Source organism: Choloepus didactylus, chromosome 5 (assembly GCF_015220235.1).
Source record: "Choloepus didactylus isolate mChoDid1 chromosome 5, mChoDid1.pri, whole genome shotgun sequence".
In the NCBI taxonomy this organism is placed as follows: Eukaryota; Metazoa; Chordata; class Mammalia; order Pilosa; family Megalonychidae; genus Choloepus; species Choloepus didactylus.
This window is the reverse complement of record NC_051311.1, coordinates 148,489,707-148,510,563: the sequence shown is the minus strand read 5'-3', so window position 1 is coordinate 148,510,563 and position 20,857 is coordinate 148,489,707. Positions and strand designations below refer to the sequence as shown.

The 20,857-nt window shown below is 36.9% G+C and overlaps 1 protein-coding gene across 4 annotated transcripts in view; it reads left to right on the top strand.

Annotated features, from left to right (window-relative positions):
- AMPH (amphiphysin) overlaps positions 1-20,857 on the top strand; it is a 254,072-nt gene that overhangs the window by 196,958 nt on the left and 36,257 nt on the right. For all 4 annotated transcript variants that reach the window (XM_037837113.1, XM_037837110.1, XM_037837111.1 and 1 more), the window contains 4 exons: positions 508-531; positions 2,469-2,492; positions 5,244-5,276; positions 16,602-16,658. In XM_037837113.1, coding sequence (XP_037693041.1) covers positions 508-531; positions 2,469-2,492; positions 5,244-5,276; positions 16,602-16,658 — 138 coding nt within the window. The remainder of the gene's footprint in view (positions 1-507; positions 532-2,468; positions 2,493-5,243; positions 5,277-16,601; positions 16,659-20,857) is intronic.

The following is a 20,857-nucleotide window of genomic DNA, read 5'->3' as shown; positions in this document are numbered from 1 at the left end:
ATGGTCCTCTTGAAAGTGATGGTGGAAGAATTAGCATTGACAACGGTTAGAAACTGCATTTTCTCAAAGAAGATGTGACAGCCTCTAATGTCTGGTCACCTTGTTTAATTCATTTTAATGGTGGATGTGTTGGTGTGTGTGTGTGTAACCCCATTCATTGTGTCCGAGGTATAGTTATCCACGTATAAAGAAAGGCAGATTGACTACATCTGCCCATACTACCCAATACAGTAGCCATTGGCTACTTAAATTTAAATTAAGTAAAACTAACTAAAATTAAAAATCCATTTTGTCAGTCACAGTCATCTTTCAGGTGCTCAGTAATCACCATATTGGACAGCACAGATATGTGGAATATTTCGATCATCAAAAAAGTTCTATTGAACACAGCTCTACTGGATGTTCAGAAAATGTTTATAGTATTATTTCAAGAGCTTGTGTCACGTCTGCATTTTTTATGTGGTCAGGGTTTGCAAACTAACAGTATTTTTTCTTGCTTCTTTGTAGACATTGCCATGGGACCTATGGACGGTAAGATTACTAAGAACTAAGCATTTTGATGTACCTGGATCCCTAGAAATTTGGTAATCCTTGTTGTATTTTTAATGATGTGTCCCCTAAAATGATGGTCAGCCCCTGGAATGTTCCCAGCATTTCTAGACCCTGGATGCAGTGGTGGAAAAGGATGCCAGCATACCAGACTCCTGACTGGCTGATGGTTAAGAACTTGGTGTTATGACCCTTTATGCTTCTTCTTGTGGGTATTGGTGGCTGATGAAATGTTGGGAGTGAAGGGCATGTACACATGTTGTTGCTTTTAAATAGAATATAAGAAAAGTATGGATGAGAAAACATGAAGGAGGGGTTACTCTACACAAGAAAGGAACTTTTTTTTAATTATTATATTCAATAAAACTTGGTCAATAAGAATTTGAGCTTCAGAGCCAGACATCCCTGGATTTCAATCCAGGTACTACCACTTATAACCTTGTGACTTTAGCAATTTCTAAAACTTTAAGCTTCAGTTTTTCTCATCTAGAAAATAAGAGTAATGACACCTACCTCATAGTGTTCTGTGAGGATTAAATAAAATATTACATGTAAAGTAATAAGCCCAGTGTCTGACATGTATCAATAAAAGGTATATATTATTAAGGTTATCTATTAAGCTAATCTTAATGTGCAAGAATGAGCCCTTCCAGAATTTGCAGTTGGGAAAGAGATACAAACATAGCTTGGTTGTGGCAGCATTTGTGCTGTGAAATTAGAATAGCCACATCCATTTAGAGCCTCACATCCGTGGAATAGGGCTTCTGTCTACCCTGTTTTAGAAGAAACTTGGTCATGGGATTTTAACCACCTTGTCTTCTTCTTAAGGGAGACAAATACAGGAATGTTTGGTATATATAGGTATTTGTGAGCTGGGTCTTCTGAAGTAGCATCACTGCTTTCTCTCCTTAAAACAGAAGGTTGGCTGTTCCCCTCCTTTCCATAGGAGCAGGCTTACACTGTATTAGGATCTGTGGCAGGTCCTGTAATTTTAGCTCTCAAGAAAAAAACTAAAAACTATTGTTTGAAAACACCCATGACTAAGTAATATGTTCCATAGTGAGTTGCTTTTACTTGTATATTCACATAAAAGGATGCATGGATTGAAATTCAGGACATTTGAATTTTGGCCTCAACTCTGCATTAACTTTCTTGAGATTAAAGCAACAATGCTCATATTTTGTGCCTCCAATATTTCATATATTTAGATGGAGCTATAACATACCTTCCTTCCCTAGTAAGGGTAGGGTATGCTGAGGGTGAAGGTATCTTTTAGGAGCGAGAGCTTTGACTGTTTCAGGGAACAAAACCTGCTAGGAATGGTAACAGTAACAATATTAGAAAATGATGGTTGTTTGGACGTAATTGCTCACAGTCCTTCATCCTCTTAGTTTTCCAGTGTTTTTTTGACTTGTGTGTAGAAAATGGCATCCAGGTTAGGGGGAAGAGCATGAGGGGAATCCTCAAGGCAGTCAGAGTGGTTAACATCCACACTTCCATCTCAAGGGTGGAACCAAGAGTAGGATGAGTCTTGTAAGGACTTCATTCTGATATTATGTCAGAGCATATGGCTGTCATGCTGGATCTCATTCTGATGTTCCCAGACTTGCTTAATTACTGAAAATTTGCATTTCAAAGTCTACATTTTACTAGCCATAAAACGTTCTTGTTGATGCTAGAAAATGACAGAGGATTTTTTTGTGTTTCAACTGTGTCTTCTCCATAGTAGTTTTGAACAGTGTTGGAACAAAAACTCATTTCTATCACGAAGAAGTTGTTGGGATTAAAATTTAATCCCAAACCAGTAAAAGCCATAGCTTTTAGCGGAACGTTCACTCTGGGCAGCAGGGAATTTTAATGTACTGTAAATTTTCTTCTCTTATCATATATGTATATATATATTTTTTTCACCCATACAGACAAGCACTGATTTGGTACAGCCGGTAGGTAAATTTCCAGAAAATTCTGGAATTTTTGATTGTTAATAAATATATTGAATAGATGTTATGTTATCAGGAATGAGCTTTTTTTCTCATGGCATTTCTAGTCACAAACTTAACCTTAAGTCATTTAATTTAAACACTTCCTAGTTTATGTTTCTCATCAAATCTTACCATGATCTATTTCATCTTATGCTTTTTTTTCCTTTGCTCTTCTGCATACTCTAAAGACTGACTCTTCAAAAAGTCTTTCCTTATGTAACCTGATCATGGAGGAAACTCCAGACAGTGGGTTGGCCGAAGAAATTCAAAGATCTCAAATTGACTTAGGTGCATTTACTTGGGGCCCTGATACTAGTACAGACAGTGTCAGCGAGGAAATTGCCCCAGGGGGGTCTCAGGAAGACTGTGCATGTCTCTCTGAAGCAGAGCAAGGCATGGGATTATCCACTGGAAGGCTTCCTTCTGCGGACTGGCCCACTGTAGCTGAGCGGGGTGAGTGTGTCCTGGGGCCAGCCCCTCCAGGTGGAAATGAACAGCTGTCCCCAGAGCCTGAGCCCGAGGCTGGATTTGCCATAGCTGCTTGTATGGAGATGGAGCAGCCTTATGAATCCTCAAGTGACCCAGAGATGCCAGCCATGGAAACTGGTGGCGTGTTCAAACAAAGTCATGAAGATGATAGAAAGTCAGAAGAACAGGAAGAGAAACTGAAGATAGAAGATTCTATGTGGGCAGGTGTGGAGACATGTGAAAAGGTAGACATTAGAGCTATTGATAGCAAGGTGTTAGAGGGGGCAGAGCAATTTGAAGAGAAGGCTTGTGAAAGTAAAAGAAACAGTGTAGTAGATCTTCTTGGGACAATAGGAAAGCAAGACCAGGAGACCTTAAAAATCAATGAAGAGGAAACTAAGAAAGATGTAAGAGCTAGGTGCAAGGAAAGTGCAAAAAGCAATGAAAACTATTTCAAGAAAAGTGACCTATTAGAAAATGACATAGAAAGAGTAGATATGGCAGATGAGTTTAGTGACAGAGAACAAGGGTTAGATGATGGGATTCCAGTGGTAACAAATAACTGTAAAATTATAGAGGGCTCTGGAACTAAACCTTCCAATCATACAGATCTATTGAATCTGCCTCTCCAGATGGACTCTGAATATAATATTGAAGATGCCAGCCCTATAGGATGGGCTTTAGCTAGAAAAGACATAAAGAAAAATTTAATAGAGCCCCGTAACCATGATATAAAATATCAGTCAGCACAGGACAGTAGAGATGCTGAAAAAATTCAGCATGAGGCTGTGTTACATGCTCCTGGAGGTGGCAGGGATGAGAATCAGGGTGTTGTTTTATCAATAGAATGTGAAGTGGCAGCTCAGCCTAGAACTGACCTTAATTCTTCTCTTGGAACTAATGCAAGCAGAAGAGATTGGTATTCGTGTGAGGCAGAAGACTTGTTAATAGAGGTACCCAAAGATACGGTGACTCGGAACTTTCGTCAGACTATTAGTTTGCCAGGAATTGCAAAGACAGATGCTTGGGGAAAAGATCCAGGTCAAGTCTGGCAGCTAAGCTTGGATTCAGCAGTACATAATAAGGATACATTAGGATTCTCTGGTCTACCAGATGGCCATGGAAGTGAATTTTCCAGTTGGCCATATAATATTAATCACTGGCCTATCAGAGATCTGGGAGGCTTAGATAATTGCTGGGAACATTTCTATACAGTTGAGAGCAGGAAAGGGCTAGCAGGCGTATTTGGGAAGCAAACTATTGCTAGCTGCTGGGAACAAAGCCAGGAGTTAGCTAGGCAGTTGATTCTGGGAACCTCCCGGAATACTAGCACTGAGAGTGCCACTAGTCCCCAAGACAGTGACAGCAACAACTCAAATTTGTCTGAAGATGAAATTGCTAACCAGAGATATGGATTGTTGTACCAAGAAATAGAGGCTGATAAAGAAGAGGTACCTACTCCAGTATGTAGCTTAGACTAGACAAAGACTTTTGTAGGTCCTGTTTTTCCTAATGTCTCTCACATACTTCATTATCCACCACCTGTCTCCGTTGAGGCCTGCCTGTTGTCCTTGACAGATTGTCCTGTACCTCTTGAAATCTGTGCAAACCAAACACAAATAGGTTGACAAAAAAACAAAAACAAATCCCCAGAATGATTGTTTTGGGAACTAATGAGAATCTATTTTATCAATCAATTTACTGAGTTTATTCTTCCTACTTTCATTTTTACTATTCAAGTGATAAAAGTATGCTAAACCAAGAGCAAAACCAACGAATTTACTGTTTTTTATTTGATTCCACTGCTGTAAAAACACATGAAATGCGTCTACCCAGACCCAGTGAAATTTCATTCTTGTTCTTTGTCAAAAGGATTCATCATGGAAATAATGGAAAATATCTTCTAGCTTCTATCAGTGATCTGAAAAAGAGCTGTTTAACCCCTCGTGGCTGTTCTCTGGCATCATCATCTCGTTATTGAGAGCAGGTTTTAGTTCATTCGTACTGGGCAACGTACCAACAATAATTGTAAAAATAATCTTCCTTTCTTTTTGTCAACCTATTTAAAATAATATAGTATGAACTTTTGCATTTCCTAAACGCTTTTGCTCCCAGCAACCTTTTGTGTTATTTTAAAATTTGTGGTGGTCTTTACTTTCCAATTTGTCTATTGGAAAGACATTAATTATCCTACAGAAGTGAAGAAAAAAATAATAACATACTCTTATTTCCTTTTCTGTTCAGGCTCCTGGTGGTTCGTTTAACGGATTCACTCAGGTAAGAAATCAACTTGTTAGCAAGACCCCTCTGCTTAGAATGATGGAAAATTTTTTAATGTGGACCCCTAGGCCGCAGGTATAGCAGAATGAATATAGGTACAAATCTTGACCCCAGTTCTTACAAATTGAGTAATGGAGGCATAGTGGCAACATTGTATGGATGTTTTTAAAATGGATAATGCATGCAGATCACTTATCCCAGAAGCCTAGCACATACTAAGTGTTCAGTGCTTCTAAAGATTCATATAGGAACCATACTACACAAAAGCTGAGTTCAGTGGTTCTCTAGAAAGGAGCCATTGGAAAATCAGGAACCACAGGTTAGGTCTGTTGAGGAAAACAGTATTTTCCTAGGGAGTCTCTAACAGAGAAGCCACATATGTGGACTGTCCTATTCACTGCTTATGGATCAACAGATAGACAGGTGTAGCCTGTGTAGAAGGCAGGTCACATGGCTCTGGAGCTCACGGGCAGAGTTCTGACAGTCTCTTCAAGGTGACTTCTAGCCCAGGCTTGTCTGTGATGAGTGTCTTAGAATGTCAGAAATGCCCAGATTTTAATAATTCTGACATTTAGAAATGCCTCTATTTCAAAGTCTCATTCCTTAGTTACCTATGGAAAGATAAAATATATTCTCACAACCACATCCAAATCCAAATACACATAAACACAAAGAGAGGATAATGCATCACTTACATCTGAATAAATGTTTTTTGAAAGGTTGGGTTGTAAGGATTGTTATTCATTTCTTTGTTTTTAAGTATGTACTTTTTTCAGAATTGTAAGTACACATAAATTTTAAAAGTAACAATTTTTAAATGGTTTTTTAATTAAAAAAAAAAAAAACAACGCAGACCTCATACATCCCTGCTATTTCCTGTTTCATTTTTGCATTTCCCAAGGCAACTGTTTTCTCTTCTTTTAACAGCTTCTCCGGTTTTACCCCCATATGTGTATATATAAATGCTACTTCTTGATTTCTGAAGCATTGTCTATTGGCTCATCTCTGCAAAGTGAGGTCTTTAAGCACTTTCAACTTCCTGTCTTCACAGTTCACTCTTTCTCCCCTTCCTGCCATTTCTCCAATATGTTGCATCATAGCCATCCAAACAATCCGTAGTAATATTACAATGACAATATAAAAATACTAATAGCAGTCAGGTCACATGGTTTATATTTCCTTTCATGCCACAAATTCAACCACAAACTGTAGTTATTGAACTATCCTCTCATTTAGTTGAAAAACATTAGATATTGAATCTGTTTCATCTTCTTGAAGAAATTCCATCTTTGCTTCTGGCCTGCCCTAGTTGAGCCTGGGTACTCTATGAGCAAGCCCTGCTGCAGAGCTTTTATCACAGGCTCTCCTTATGTCACCCTGGGGATTACCTTCGCCTCTCTCTTCTGTTGGTCCACTATTTTCTAGACCCAAATCTTCTTCATTTATGGTTGATCCCTCACCTTCCAGTAGCTTCCTGAGAAAAGTGTGCTTGAGATGTCTATGTTTATGACCTGACACATCTGAAAATGTCTTTATTCTCATATACTGAAATGACTGGTAGTTTGGATATTAAATTAGAAGTTGAAAATCGTTCTCACTTAGAGTGTTGAAGCCATTCCTCCATTTGGTTCAACATCTAGTATTACCGTTGAGAAACTCTGTCATTTTGATTTTTGATTTTTTCGTAAGCAATTTCTCTGCCTCTCCCAGTACCTCCCCAATCTCCAGCTCCCTCTCTCTCCCCCTTTCTTCTCTTTCTCTGGAAGTTTCTAGAATCATCTTTTTGTCTCAGTGTTTTGGGAATTTCATAATGATGTGCTATGGTCGATATTTTTGTCCATGTGCTAGGCTCCTTTAATCTGAAAATGTGTGTCCTGTTGTTGAGGGAATTTGGGGGGAATTATTTCATTGATGATTTCTTCTGATTTCTTTGTTGTCTTATTCTGTGATACCTCTATTTTTTTTCATATGTTGGCTTCTGGAGCTAGTCTTCCAATTTTTCCTGTTTTTTTTTCTTTGCTTCTCTGTCATTTTTCTCTGCTTTTTGAGAGATATCCTCAGGTTTGTCTTCCAATACTTCTAGCAGATTTTTCACTTTTTAAATTTTTTTCAGTTTGAAGAGCTCTTTTTGTTTTCTAATAATCTCCTTTTCTTGTGTCGTGAACACATCTTCCCTTATTTGTCTAAGGCCATTATAATCATTTTTGAAGATTTTTCCCTCTACAAAGTTTTTGTTTTTTCCACTTTTTATTTGCTATTTGGTCTCTGCATTTTATACTTGAGGTTTTTCTCAAATGTCTGGTGATCTTCACTGCCGACTCATGTTTAAGTGTATGACGCTAAACCTGCCTGGAAATTTGCACTAGCGGGTGAACTCATTGACTACGGGCATTGCTGTAGGATTTTCTGGCTCATCTTTTCTATGGGAGCCTTTGCTTTCTTCTTGAGTGGTCAGATTTCCTAGGAAAGACTTCTGGTTTCCCATCTAGAGGGTGCAAGCCTAGCTAACAATGTAATGGAAATGAATGGGAAGAAATGAGCTGAGAATGTTCTCAGTATTATTATGTATATGGTCATTTCATCATACTGTGTGTAATTAAGTGATCACATTTAATGCCTGTGTATCTCCCAGTCCAGAGACCTTTTTTCTCACTCTCTAGAAATAATCTCACATCTTCTACTGGGATGAAGAAGGGACACTGCCTGTTTTTCAGAGTAGGTGAGACCATCTTGAGGTTGAATTACTTTTTTTTCCCTTTTAAAAAGCAGTTTTAACAAGTTATATTCACGTATCATACAGTCCATACAAAATGTACAATCAGTGGCTTTTAATATGTTCACAGAGTTGTGCATTCACCACCACAATCAATTTTAGAACATTTTCATTACTCCAAAAAGAAAACTCCCTTACCCCTTAGTAGTCATTTCTCAATCCGTCCACCTTCCCAAGCCCTACATAACCACTAATCTATTTCTGTCTCTTCAGGTTTATTTATATTTACATTTTATATAAATGGAATCATATAATATGTAGTACTTTATGTCTGGTTTCTTTCACTTGAAGTACTGTTTTTTAAATTATTATGTTCTTTAATTAGAGAAGTTGTAGATTTACAGAAAAGTCATGTAAAAAAATATAGCATTCCCATGTACCCCCCTATTGTTAACACTTTGCATTAGTGTGGTAACTGTTACAAAATTGATAAAAGAATATTAAAATAGTACTATTAATTATAGTCCATTCATTAGGTACGTTTTTCCCATAGACCACCCTATTATTAACACCTTGTTTTAGTGTAGTACGTTTGTTATAATTCATGAAAGAACATTCTTATACTTGTAGTATTAATCATAATCCATGGTCCACAATAGAGTTCACTATGTTACATAGTCCCATGTTTTTACTTCTAACTTTCATTCTTATAACACACATCTAAAACTTCCCCTTTCAACCACATGCACATACATAATTCAGTGCTCTTAATTACACTCACAATAATGTGCTACCATCACTATCATCCATTTCCAAACATTTGCAATCAACCTGATTAGAAATTCTGTACAAATTAAGCATCAGCTCCCCATCTCTACCACTGTTCCCTGGTAACCTATATTCTAGATTCTGTGACTGTGAATTTGCTTATTATAATTAGTTCATATCAGTGAAATCATACAATAGTGTTCTTTTCTGTCTAGCTTATTTGACTCAGCCTAATGTCCTCAAGATTCATCCACTTGTAACAAGCATTAGGGCTTCATCCTTCTTACAACTGAATAATACTCCATCGTATGTATATACCACATTTTGTTTGTCCATTCATTGGTTGACCTACACTTTGGTTGCTTCCATCTTTTGACATTTGTGAATAATGCCTATGTGAAAATCTATGTGCCAATATCTGTTTGAGTGAGTTCTTCTGAGTATCTACCTAGAAGTGGAATTGCCAGATCATATGGCAGTACTATAGTTAGCTTCAGAGGAACCACCAAACTGTCTTCCATAGTGGCTGTACCATTTTGTATTCCCATCAGTAGTGAGTGAGTGTTCCTAGATATCTCATTGTGGTTTTGATTTGCATTTCCCTAATAGCTAGTGATGTTGAGTGTTTTTTCATGTGTTCTTTAGCCATTTGTACTTCCTCTTTGAAGAAATGGTGATTCAAGTCTAATGCCCATTTGTTTTCAAATTCAGTTTTAGTGAGATATATTCATATACCATACAGTCATCCATCGTGTAAGTCAACTGTTCCCAGTATTGTATAGTTGTGTATTCATCATCCCAATCTATTTTTGAACATTTTCCTTACACCAGAAAGAATAAAAATAAGAATAAAAAATAAAAGTAAAAAAGAACACCCAAATCATCTCCCCCATCCCACCCTATTTTTCATTTAGTCTTTGTCCCCATTTTTGTACTCATCCATCCATACATTGGATAAAAGGAGTGTGGTCCACAAGGTTTTCACAATCACATTGTCACCCCTTGTAAGCTACATAGTTATACAATCATCTTCAAGAGTCAAGGCTACTGGGTTGGAGTTTGCTAGTTTCAGATAATTACTTCTACCAATTCCAATACATTAAAATGTAAAAAGGGATATCTATACAGTACGTAAGAATGCCCACCGGAGTGACCTCTCGACTCCATTTGAAATCTCTCAGCCACTGAAACTTTATTTTGTTTCATTTTGCATCCCCCTTTTGGTCAAGATGTTCTTAATCCCACGATGCTGGGTCCAGGTTCGTCCCTGGAATTCGTATCCTGTTTTGCCAGGGAGATTTACACCCCTGGGAGTCAGGTCACATGTAGTGGAGAGGGCAGTGAGTTCACCTGCCGAGTTGGCTTAGCTAGAGAGAAAGGGCCACATCTAAGCAACAAAGAGGCACTCAGAGGGAGACTCTTAGGCACAATTATAAGCAGGTTTAGCCTCTCCTTTTACTGCCCATTTTTTAATTGGGTCATTTGTGTTTTTATTGTTGAATTGTAGGATTTCTTTATATATTCTGGACATTAAACTCTTATCAGATATGTGGTTTCCAAATATTTTCTCCCATTGAGTAGGTTGTCTTTTCACTTTCATAAGTCTTTTGATGTGCATAAGTTTTTAATTTTGAGGCAGTCTCATTTATCTGTTTTTTTCTTTCATTGTGCTTTAGGTATAAAGTCTAAGGAACCATTGCATAACACAAGGTCCTGAAGAAGCATCCCTATATTTTCCCCTAGCAGTTTTATAGTCCTGGACCTTATATTTTAGTCTATGATCTATTTTGATTTTAATTTTTGTATGTGGTGTGAGATAGGGGTCCTCTTTCATTCTTGTACATGTAGATATCCAGGTCTCCAAGCACCATTTGTTGAAGAGACTATTCTTTCCCAATTGAGTGGACTTGGCAGTCTTGTCAAATTGATTGGCCATAGGTGTGAGGGTTGATTTCTGTATTCTCAGTTTATTCCATTTGTGGATGTACCTTTTCTTATGGCAGTACTATGCTGTTTTTAGCACTGTAGCTTTGTAGAGTCAAGAACTGTGAGTCCTCCAACTTGGTCTGCTTTTTCCAGATGTTTTTGGTAACTGGGGCTCCATTACCTTTCCACATAAATTTGATAAATGGCTTTTCAGTTTCTGCACCGTAGACTGTCGGAAATTTGATTGTGATTGTGTTGAATCTGCAAATCATTTTCGGTAGAATTAACATTTTAACAATATTTAGTCTTCAAATCCATGAACATGGAATGTCTTTCCATTTATTTAGGTCATCTATGATTTCTGTTAGCAATGTTTTATAATTTTTGTATTCAAGTCCTTTACATCCTTGGTTAAATTCATTCCTAGATATTTGATTATTTAGTTGCTATTGTAAATGGAATTTTTTGCATGTGGATCTTGAACCCTACCACTTTGCTCAGTTCGTTTATTAGTTCTAATAGCTTTCTTGTCAACTTTGGGGAACTTTCTATATATAAGATTATATCTGCAAATAGTAAAAGTTTTATTACTTCCTTTGCATTGTGGATGCCTTTTACTTATTTCTTTTTTTGTGTGTGTGTGTGTTTTTTGTTTGTTTGTTTGTTTGTTTTTTGCCTAATAGCTCTGGCAAGAACTTCCAGTACAATGTTGAATAACAGTGGTGGCAGTGGGCATCCTTGTCTTCTTCCAGATCTTAGAGGGAAAGTTTTCAGTCCTTCACCATTGAGTATCATTGAATATGCCCTTTATCATATTGAGGAAGTTCCTTCTATTCCTATTTTTCTTAGTTTTTTTAATCAAGAATGGTTGCTGGATTTTGTCAAACACCTTTTCTGTGTCAATTGAGATGATTATATGGTTTTTTCCCCTTCATTTTGTTGAGGTGGTGTATTGCATTAATTGATTTTCTTACATTGGACCATCCTTTCATACCTGGGATAAAACCGACTTGATCATGATGTATAATTCTTTTGATATGCTGTTGTATTCAATTTGCAAGTATTTTGTTGAGGATTTTTTCATCTATATTCAAAAGAGAAATTGGTCTGTACTTTTCCTTTCTTGTAGTATCTTTATCAGGTTTTGGTATTAGGGTGATGTTGGCTTTATAGAATGAGTTAGATAGTGTTCCCTCCTCTTGATTTTTTGGAAGAGTTTGAGCTGGATTGGTATTAATTCTTCTTGAAATAATTGGTAGAATTCCCCTGTGAAGCCATCTGGTCTTGGGTTTTTCTTTTTGGGAGGCTTTTGATTACTGATTCAATCTCTACTTGTGATTGGTTTCCTGAAGCCTTCTGTTTCTTCTAGAATCAGTGTAGATTGTTTATGTGTTTCTAGGAATTTGTCGATTTCATCTAGGTTATCTATTTTGTTGGCATACAGTTTGTTCATAGTATCCTCTTATGGTCATTTTTATTTCTGTGGGGTCAGTGGTAATATCCCTCCTCTCATTTCTGATTTTATATATTTGCATCTTCTCTCTTGTTTTCTTTTTCGGTCAAGCTAAAGTTTTGCCAATTTTCTTGATCTTTTCAAAGAACCAACTTTGGGTTTTGTTGGTTATTGCTGTTGTTTCTTAATTCTCAATTTCATTTATTTCTCCTCTAATCTTTATTTCTTTCCTTCTGCTTACTTTATGGTTAGTTTGCTCTTTTTCTGGTTTCTCCAGATGTGCAGTTAAGTCTTTGATTTTAGCTTTCATTTTTGGTGATGTGTTTTCATTTTCATTTGTCTCTAGATATTACTTATTTCCTTTGCAGTTTCTTTTTTGATCCACTGATTGTTTAAGAGAGTGTTATTTAACTTCCATAGATTTGTGAATTTTCCAATTCTCTACCAGTTATTGATTTCCACATTCATTCCATTATGGTCAGAGAAGATGCTTTGTATGAGTTAAACATTTCTAAATTTATTGAGACTTCTTTGGGACCCAACATGTGGTTTGTCCTGGAGAATGATCCATGAATACTTGAGAAGAATATATATCCTGCTATTTTGGGGTGCAGTGGTCTATATATGCCTGTTAGATGTAGATCATTTATTACTTTATTCAATTTCTATAGTTTCCTTATTGATCATCTGTCTAGATGTTCTATCTATTGATAAGAGTGGTGTATTTTAGTCTCCAACTATTATTGTAGAGGAGTGTATTACTCCCTTCAGTTTTGCCTGTGTTTGCCTTATACATTTTAGTGCACTGTGGCTAGGGGCATTGTTATTTCTCATTGGTGGATTGCCCCATTTATTAATATATGGTGTCCTTCTTTGTCTCTTATAACAGCTTTGACTTAATGTCTGTTTTTTCTATTAGTATAGCTACCCCAGCTCTTTTTTGGTTATTATTTGCATGGAATACCTCTTTCCATTTTTTCCCTTTCAACCTGTTTTTGTCTTTGTGTCTAAGGTGTGAGTCTCTTGTAAACAACATGTATTTGAATCATGCTTTTTTTAAAAATCCATTCTGTGAACCTGTCTCTCTTGACTGGGGAGTTCAATCCATTAACATTCAGTGTTATTGCTGAAAATGCAGTACTTACTTAAGCTATTTGGTTCTTTGGTTTTGAGATGTCATTTTTTTTTGCTCTCTTTTCCTTTATTGCAATCTCTTTTCTGTATAGTTGCTATTTTGTGATGTATCTGATTGATCCCTTTCTCATATTTTTAAAATACTTTCTTTGTGGCTACCCTGGTATTTATATTACACAATCTGCATCTATAACCTACTAATTTGAGAAGATACCAACTTAGCTTCAATAGCATACACGTTCTCTGCTCCCATAGCCCTCTGTTTCCCTATGTTATGTTGTTTTTGTCTCACTTTACCGCTTTATATTTTGTACAACTTTTATCAGAAAATATGCCTTTTTCTTGTTCAATTATATTCTGATTCTTATATGAATTAAAGGGTAGAGTTGTACATTGAGGGTACAGTACTATTAGTTTTGCCGTTACCCTTGATGGTCTCCATTTCTTCATGCTACTGCAAGCCGCTGTCTCCTGTCTTTTCCTTTCAACCTGCAGAATTCTCTTTAGTTAAGTCTTGTAGGGCAGGTCTTTTGTTGATGAAATCTCTCCATTTCTCTTTATCTGTGAATATTTTAAATTCACTACTCATTTTTAAAGGACAGTTTTGCCAGATAGAGAATTTTGGACTGGCAATTCTTCTCTTTCAGTACCTTAAGTAAATCATACCGCTGCCTTCTTGCTTCCATGGTTTCTGATGAGAAATCGGTACTTAGTCTTATTGAGGATACCTTGTATGTGAATTGCTTTTTTCTTGCTGCTTTCAGAATTCTTTCTTTATCTTTGGTATTTGACATTCTGATTTGTATGTGTCTTGGAGTAAGTCTGTTAGGATTTATTCTGTTTGGAGTATGTTGTGCTTCTTGGGCATGATATTTATGTTTTCATGACAGTTGGGAAATTTTTAGCCATTATTTCCTTAAATATTCTTTCTGCCCCATTTCCCTTCTCTTCTTCTAGTGGATATCCATGACACATATGTTAGTGTGCTTCATGCTGTCACAAATCTGTAAGACACTGCTCAATTTTTTCTCTTCCTTTATCTGTTCTTCTGACTGTATGATTTATATTGTTCTGTCTTCTAGTCTGCTTACCCTTTCTTCTGGCTGTTCAGATCTGCTGTTGTATGCCTTTAGTGTATTTTAAATCTCTACTATTGTGCCTTTCATCCCCATAATTTGTTATGTTTCTCTTTATGCTTTCAGATTCTTCTTTATGCTCACACATTGTCTTCTTAATACCTTTATCTCTTTATGCATATTTTCCTTCATCTCCTTGAATTGATTTAGGAGACTTTTTTGAACATCCTTGATTAGCTGTTCTAACTTCAGAGTCTCTGCTGAAGTTTTAATTTGTTAACTTGACTGAGCCAAATCTTCCTGTTCTTCTGTTATGACTTACAATTTTTTGCTGATACCTAGGCATCTGATTATCTTGAGTTAACTCTGAGGATCTCTTTCTCCCTCTTTTCAGGGGTTTTATTGTTGATTGGCTTTGATGCTTGCTCTAACTTAATCTAGATGTTTAGAATAGCCCATGTTTAACTATTCACATTTTCTCAGCTCTTCTTAGCATCTGATTCTTGCCCTGAATGTGTGGTGCAATTTTTAAGGTTGTACTTTTTGTGCAGTTGTTTCACCCCAGGTGAGAGCTTCTTTTCCTCTGTTCCTTCTCCAGTAATCTTGATCTATTCTGTTTGTTTTTGTGCTGACTTTTTTCCCCACCTCCTATGATTTGTTTAAATTCTCTCCCTCACTCAGTGTCCCATTTTCCTTACATTTTTCAGTTCTGGGACCCATCCTATCTTCCACCAGTTCAGTTTAACACCCCCCTACCCCCACACACACACGCCTTTTTTTTCTGCAATGCTTTTCTGCCCCTGGTTTCTTCCGTTAGGATATCCTTTCCCAGGGAGCCAGATAGGGTCAATCTGGAAAGATGGGTCACTTAAGAAAATTCCGTTTTTTACTAGGTGGTCCAGTCACATGAGGTTGGATCGAATAAGGGCACAGCATTCTTGCCAGCATTTCTGTCGTGGTCTCCCCCATCCTCATGCTGGAGGCCCTTTTGTGTGCAGCACTCCTCAGTGGCATGTGTTCTGCCCCAGGTCTCTGTGGACTTAGAGCCCTGGGCCTGGATATGCATGGAGTTCTAGCTCACTACTGTGAGTGACTCTGGAGTCTCTGTCTGCAGTGGGCGGGACCCAGCTGTGTTGCTCTGTGCAACTCTAAAGCTGTGCAGGACCTAGTGGGGGAGGGGAGATGGGCAAAGACCGGAAGTCTGGGATGGAATTTTCCTACCTGATATTTTTCTGTTCCTTTGATTCAGCATTTGTAGGAGTCCTTCTCTAGTCTCTGCTGTCCTCCAGAGTTCTAAGCAAATGAGATTTGTCCTTTTATTTGCTAAATCTCTGGGAAGGCTTTTTCAAGGGATGTCTTACATCTTCATGTTGATGATGCCACTCCTAATTGCTTTTTAATAGGCTTTCTACCAGTTCTCCTGTTTTTAGCACTGCCCTATCCACTGGTTCCTCATGCTCCCAATTCTTGAGTCCTTGGGAGTTTCATGGAATAAATTGGGTTGCTTTTTGGTGTTTCTTATAGCACCAAAGATTTTTTGGATCCTCCAAGTTACTCACTTCTTATTCATTTTTTTCTCGTTTTAAAAATTGTGTTGCTGTTGTCTCTATTATCTCTATTCCTAATCATTCTACCCTTATAGGTTTATGCCTTTAAAATTCCCTTTATTGTTGTTTAGTTTGCATTCTTGAGGGAACAGAGGTAATTGCATGTGTTCAGTCCACCATCTGTAACCAAAAGTCACTGCTCTTGCTATTCCTTTAGATGTCTCCAGCTTTTTTTTTTTTAGGTCAATATGTATAATGTATAATTTTTTTAAAAAAGCTATGGCTCATAAATAATCCATGAATGTCACACTTAGGTATTCTAGTGAGATTGAATTTTCAGCATTTAAAAAGTTTAAATTTGGAGCCTATAGTTGCTTAAATGCTAATTCAGTGTAGATGCTCAGAAGTTGTGGAATCCCAGAGAAGCCGTGGACCAACAGTGTTACCTGAACACAGTGCCCCTTATTTACTGACTTTTATCATATTTTCCTAGTTCAGATTTGTATTTAGAATATCTAATTTTAAGAATTACGTTTCCATTTTTTTTCCTTCTAATTTAATAGAAACGGAGACTTTTTAAAACTTTAGACTGTATTTATTGATACAACTATGGAAGCCCGTTTAAGTTGTTTTTTTTTTTGCTTTTAGAAAATTAGCTAGAACATTAAATAATTTTTAATCTTCTGTTTTCTCCCCAATTTTTAGCCGCAGGACACTTCATTATTCACTGTGCAGTCAGACCAGAGTATGATCTGTAATGTGGTAAGTTGTTTTTGGTTTGAGTTTTGGGGCAAGTAATTAGTTCAAAAGTAAATTGATCATTCCAGGTTATCTAGGGTTTGAATATGCAGAATGCGGTTTCCCCAGCCTCCTCTGTTTTAGAAAACAGGAGGGAAAGCTTTTGAGAAATCTCATTGTGACTTTTGACTTTGGTTGCTTTAATTTATAAAGGCACAGTGATTGCAGGAAAAAAAAAAAAAACCAACAACAACAAAAAAACCACACACAAAAAAGCAAACCAAAACAACAACAAAAACCAGTCCCTAATTAAGGACTTCAGTGGAATACAATAAGTCCACCAAAGAAATGGATATTACCCTGGAACTAAAGGATGGAAAATGAAATTTCCTCAAGAATTCATGCTTCAAAATATATCTTTGCTTTTTCATTTTTATGAACCTGAGGCTACCTCGTTTCTCATCCCTTTGTTTTGTTGAGTTGTAGAAAGAATCAGTGCATAGTAGAGGCATTAGCTGAGCATAAAATAATAGATATGCTTCCTAACTGGCACGAAATGAGATGAGAGAAAGCTTGTCTAGGGAAATGAGTAGGAAGCAGAAAGAGTTATTCTTGGGGTTAGGGGATATTCTTGCAAGAGCAGTGTTGAAGTTATCAAGAAAATCTAACTTGGGGTTAGAGGATATTCTTGCAAGAGCAGTGTTGACGTTATCAAGAAAATCTAATCAGCAGTTCACTTTTAAAGTTGAATGACGAGACCTTAAGCAAAGTCACTTGTGAGCTTGTCATGATTTTGGCTCTTCAGAGATTAGTTTATGAGGGTTATTTGTAGCTCACTGGTTTTCCCATGGGATGGTTTTTACATTGGAATCTGGGAATTGGGTTTAAGTAGATGGATTTTCCTGTTCTGGGAAGTTTGTCTTCAAGGTTAATTTGGTACTTTTGCAAAGGCAAATGTCTCTCTAGCATCATGTCAGGAGATTGTTATAGTTTAGCCTTTTGGGTCATCAGGTGAAAGGTAGGGCTTATGTGGCCTGCAAATAAAGATTTAAATGCTTAAAATACAAATTATATTAGTGTTAATAATGGAGCCAGAGAGACTCATAGAATCCAGTGGTTTTAAAAGTCCTTTGAATATCTACGTTCCCCTGCAGCTGGTTATAGGAGCTTCCATGCCTGCCCTCCTCTTCTTTTTTTATTAGACAAGTTGTGAATTTACACAACAATCATGCATAAAATACAGGATTCCAGTATACCTCCTCACCACCAACACCCTGCATTGGTGTGGAACATGTTACAATTGATGAAAACACATTTTTATAATTATACTATTAATTAAAGTCCCTGGTTTCACTTAGGGCTCAGTGTGTAATATTGTTCCATTGATTTTTTTAAAACATTTTGTTCTGTTTACCAATTTACAATCTAACATTTTCCCCCGTTTAATCATATTCAGATATCTATTTCAGTACTGTTAATTGTGTTGAAAATGCTGTATTACCATCACCACCACCTATCATCAAAACATTTCTATCACTCCAAAAAGGAACCCTGTACATTTTAAGCCCTAACTTCCCATTCCCTATCTCAAGCCCATCTCTGGTAACCTATATTCTAGATTCTAAATATGATTTGCTTTACCTAATTGTTTCAGACCAGTGAGAATGTAAAATATTTATCTTTTTGTGTCTGGCTTATTTCATTCAACATGATGTCCTCAGGGTTCTTCCATTTTGTCACATGTATCAGAATTATGGCTGGAATATATTCCTTTGCATGTATATACCACATTTTATTTATCCACTCATTGGTTGATGGTTACTTTGGTTGCTTCTGTCTTTTGGCAATTGTGCTGTCAACGTCAGCACAGTGTGAAAGCAGTTTGAGTCTCTGCTTTCAGTTCTTTTGTGTAGACACCTACTAGTGGGGTTGCTGGGTGTTTTAGTTTGCTAAAGTGACAAATTGCAGTATACCAGAAATGGATTGGCTTTTGCAATGGGAATTTATTAACTTACAAATTAGAGGTTCTGAGACTGTGAAAAATGGCCAAATTAAGGCATCAACAGGATGACACCGTCTCCCTGAAGACTGGCTACCAGTGATCCTTAGCTCCTCTTCATATGGCCAGACATATGGGGAGGTCTGCTGGTTCTTCTCTCTCGGGTTTCGTGCTTTCAGCTTCTGGCTTTCGTGGCTTCCTCTCTGTCTCCTCTGTGTCCTCTTTCAGCAACTCTGGGAGACTTTTTTACAGTCTTTTTATCCTCTTATAAAGGACCCCAGTAAGAGGATTAAGACCCACCTTGAATGAGGTGGGTCACATCTCAGTTGAAATAACCTAATCAAAAGATCCCACCTATAATAGGTCTACACCCACAGGAATGGATTAAAAGAACATGGTCTTTTATGGGGTACATACAACTTCAAACTACCACACCAGGTCATATGGTCATAGTTCTATTCTTAGCTTTCTGAGGAACCACCAGGCTTTCTTCCAGAGCAGCTGCACCATTTTACATTGCCACAAGCAATGGATGAGTGTTCTGTTTCTCCATATCCTCTCCAACACTTACTTTCCATTTTTTTTTTTTTTTAATAGCAGCCATTCTAGAGGGTGTGAAATGTTATCTCATTGGGTTTTGGTTTGCATTTCTCTGATAGTTAATGATGTTGAGCATCTTTTCATGTGCTTTCCAGCCATTTGGGTATCTTCTTTGGAGAGATGTCTATCCAAGTCATTTGCCCATATTTTAATTGGGCGGTTTATCGTTTTGTTGTTAAGTTGAGGGATTTCTTTGTATATTCTGGATATTAATCCTTAATCAGATATGCAGTTTCCACATATTTTCTCCCATTGTGTAGTTTGTCGTTTTACTTTCATGATAAACTCTTCTGAGGAACAAAAGATTTTAATTTTAATGAGATCCCTTTTATCTATTTTCTGTTGTTGTTGCTTGTGCTTTGGGTGTAAAGTTTAAGAAACCATTGCCTAACACAAGGTCCTAAAGATGCCTTCTCTCTGTTTTCTTTTGAAGTTTGATAGCTTTGGCTCTTGTATTAAGGTCTCTGATCCATTGTGAGTTGATTTTTGTATATAGTATGAGGTAGGCATCTTCCTTCTTTGTTTTGCAAAGGAAGATCCAGTTTTTCCAGCACCATTGAAGAGACTATTCTTTCCCAATTGAGTGGTGTTTGCCACCTTGTCAAAAAAATCAGTTGGATAAATGTGAGGGTTCATTTCTGAGCTCACAATTGTATTTCATTGGTCTGTGTATCTGTTCTTGTGCCAGTACCATGCTGGTTTGATTACTGTGGCTTTTTAATAAGTTTTAAGATTGGGAATTGTGAGTCTTCTAACTTATTTCTTCTTTCTCAAGGTGGCTTTTTGGGGGGCTCCTTGCCCTTCCATATAAATTTGATGATTGACTTTTCAATTTCTGCAAAGAAAGTTGTTGGAATTTTTATTGGGATTTCATTGAATCTATAAATTGCTTTGGTTAGGATTGACATCTTAATGATAATTAGGCTTCCAATCCATGAACATGGAATGTCCTTCCATTTATTTAGGTCTTCTTAGATTTCTTTTAGCAATATTTTATAGCTTTCTGTGTATAAGTCCTTTACATCCTTAGATTTATTCCTAGATAATTGATTCTTTTAGTTGCTGTTGTAAATGGTATTTTTTTCTTGATTTCTTCTTCCATTGTTTGTTGTATGTGTATAGAAACAATATTGATATTTCAGTGTTGAACTTGTACCCTGCCGCTTTATTGAATTCATTTTTTAGCTAGGAGGTTTTTGTGTGCATTTTCAGGTTTTACGTCTTCCTTCCCAATTTGGATGCCTTTTAATTATTTTTCTTGCCTAATTTCTCTGGCAAGAACTTCCAGTACAATATTGAATAACACTGGGGACAGTGGGCATCCTTGTCGTGTCCCTTATCTTAGGGGAAAGCTTTTCAGTCTTTCACCATTAAGTAGGATGTTAGCTATGATTTTTTGTAGATACCCTTTATCATGTTAAGAAAGTTTCCTTCTATTCCTGGTGTTCTAATTGTTTTTATCAAGAAAAGGTGCTCTATTTTGTCAGATGCCTTTTTTGCATCAGTTGAGACCATGTGTTTTTTTTCCCTTCATTCTGTTAATATGGTCTATTACATTAATTGATTTTCTTGTGTTAAACCAACCTTGTATACCAGGGATAAATCCCAGTTGATCCTGGTGTAT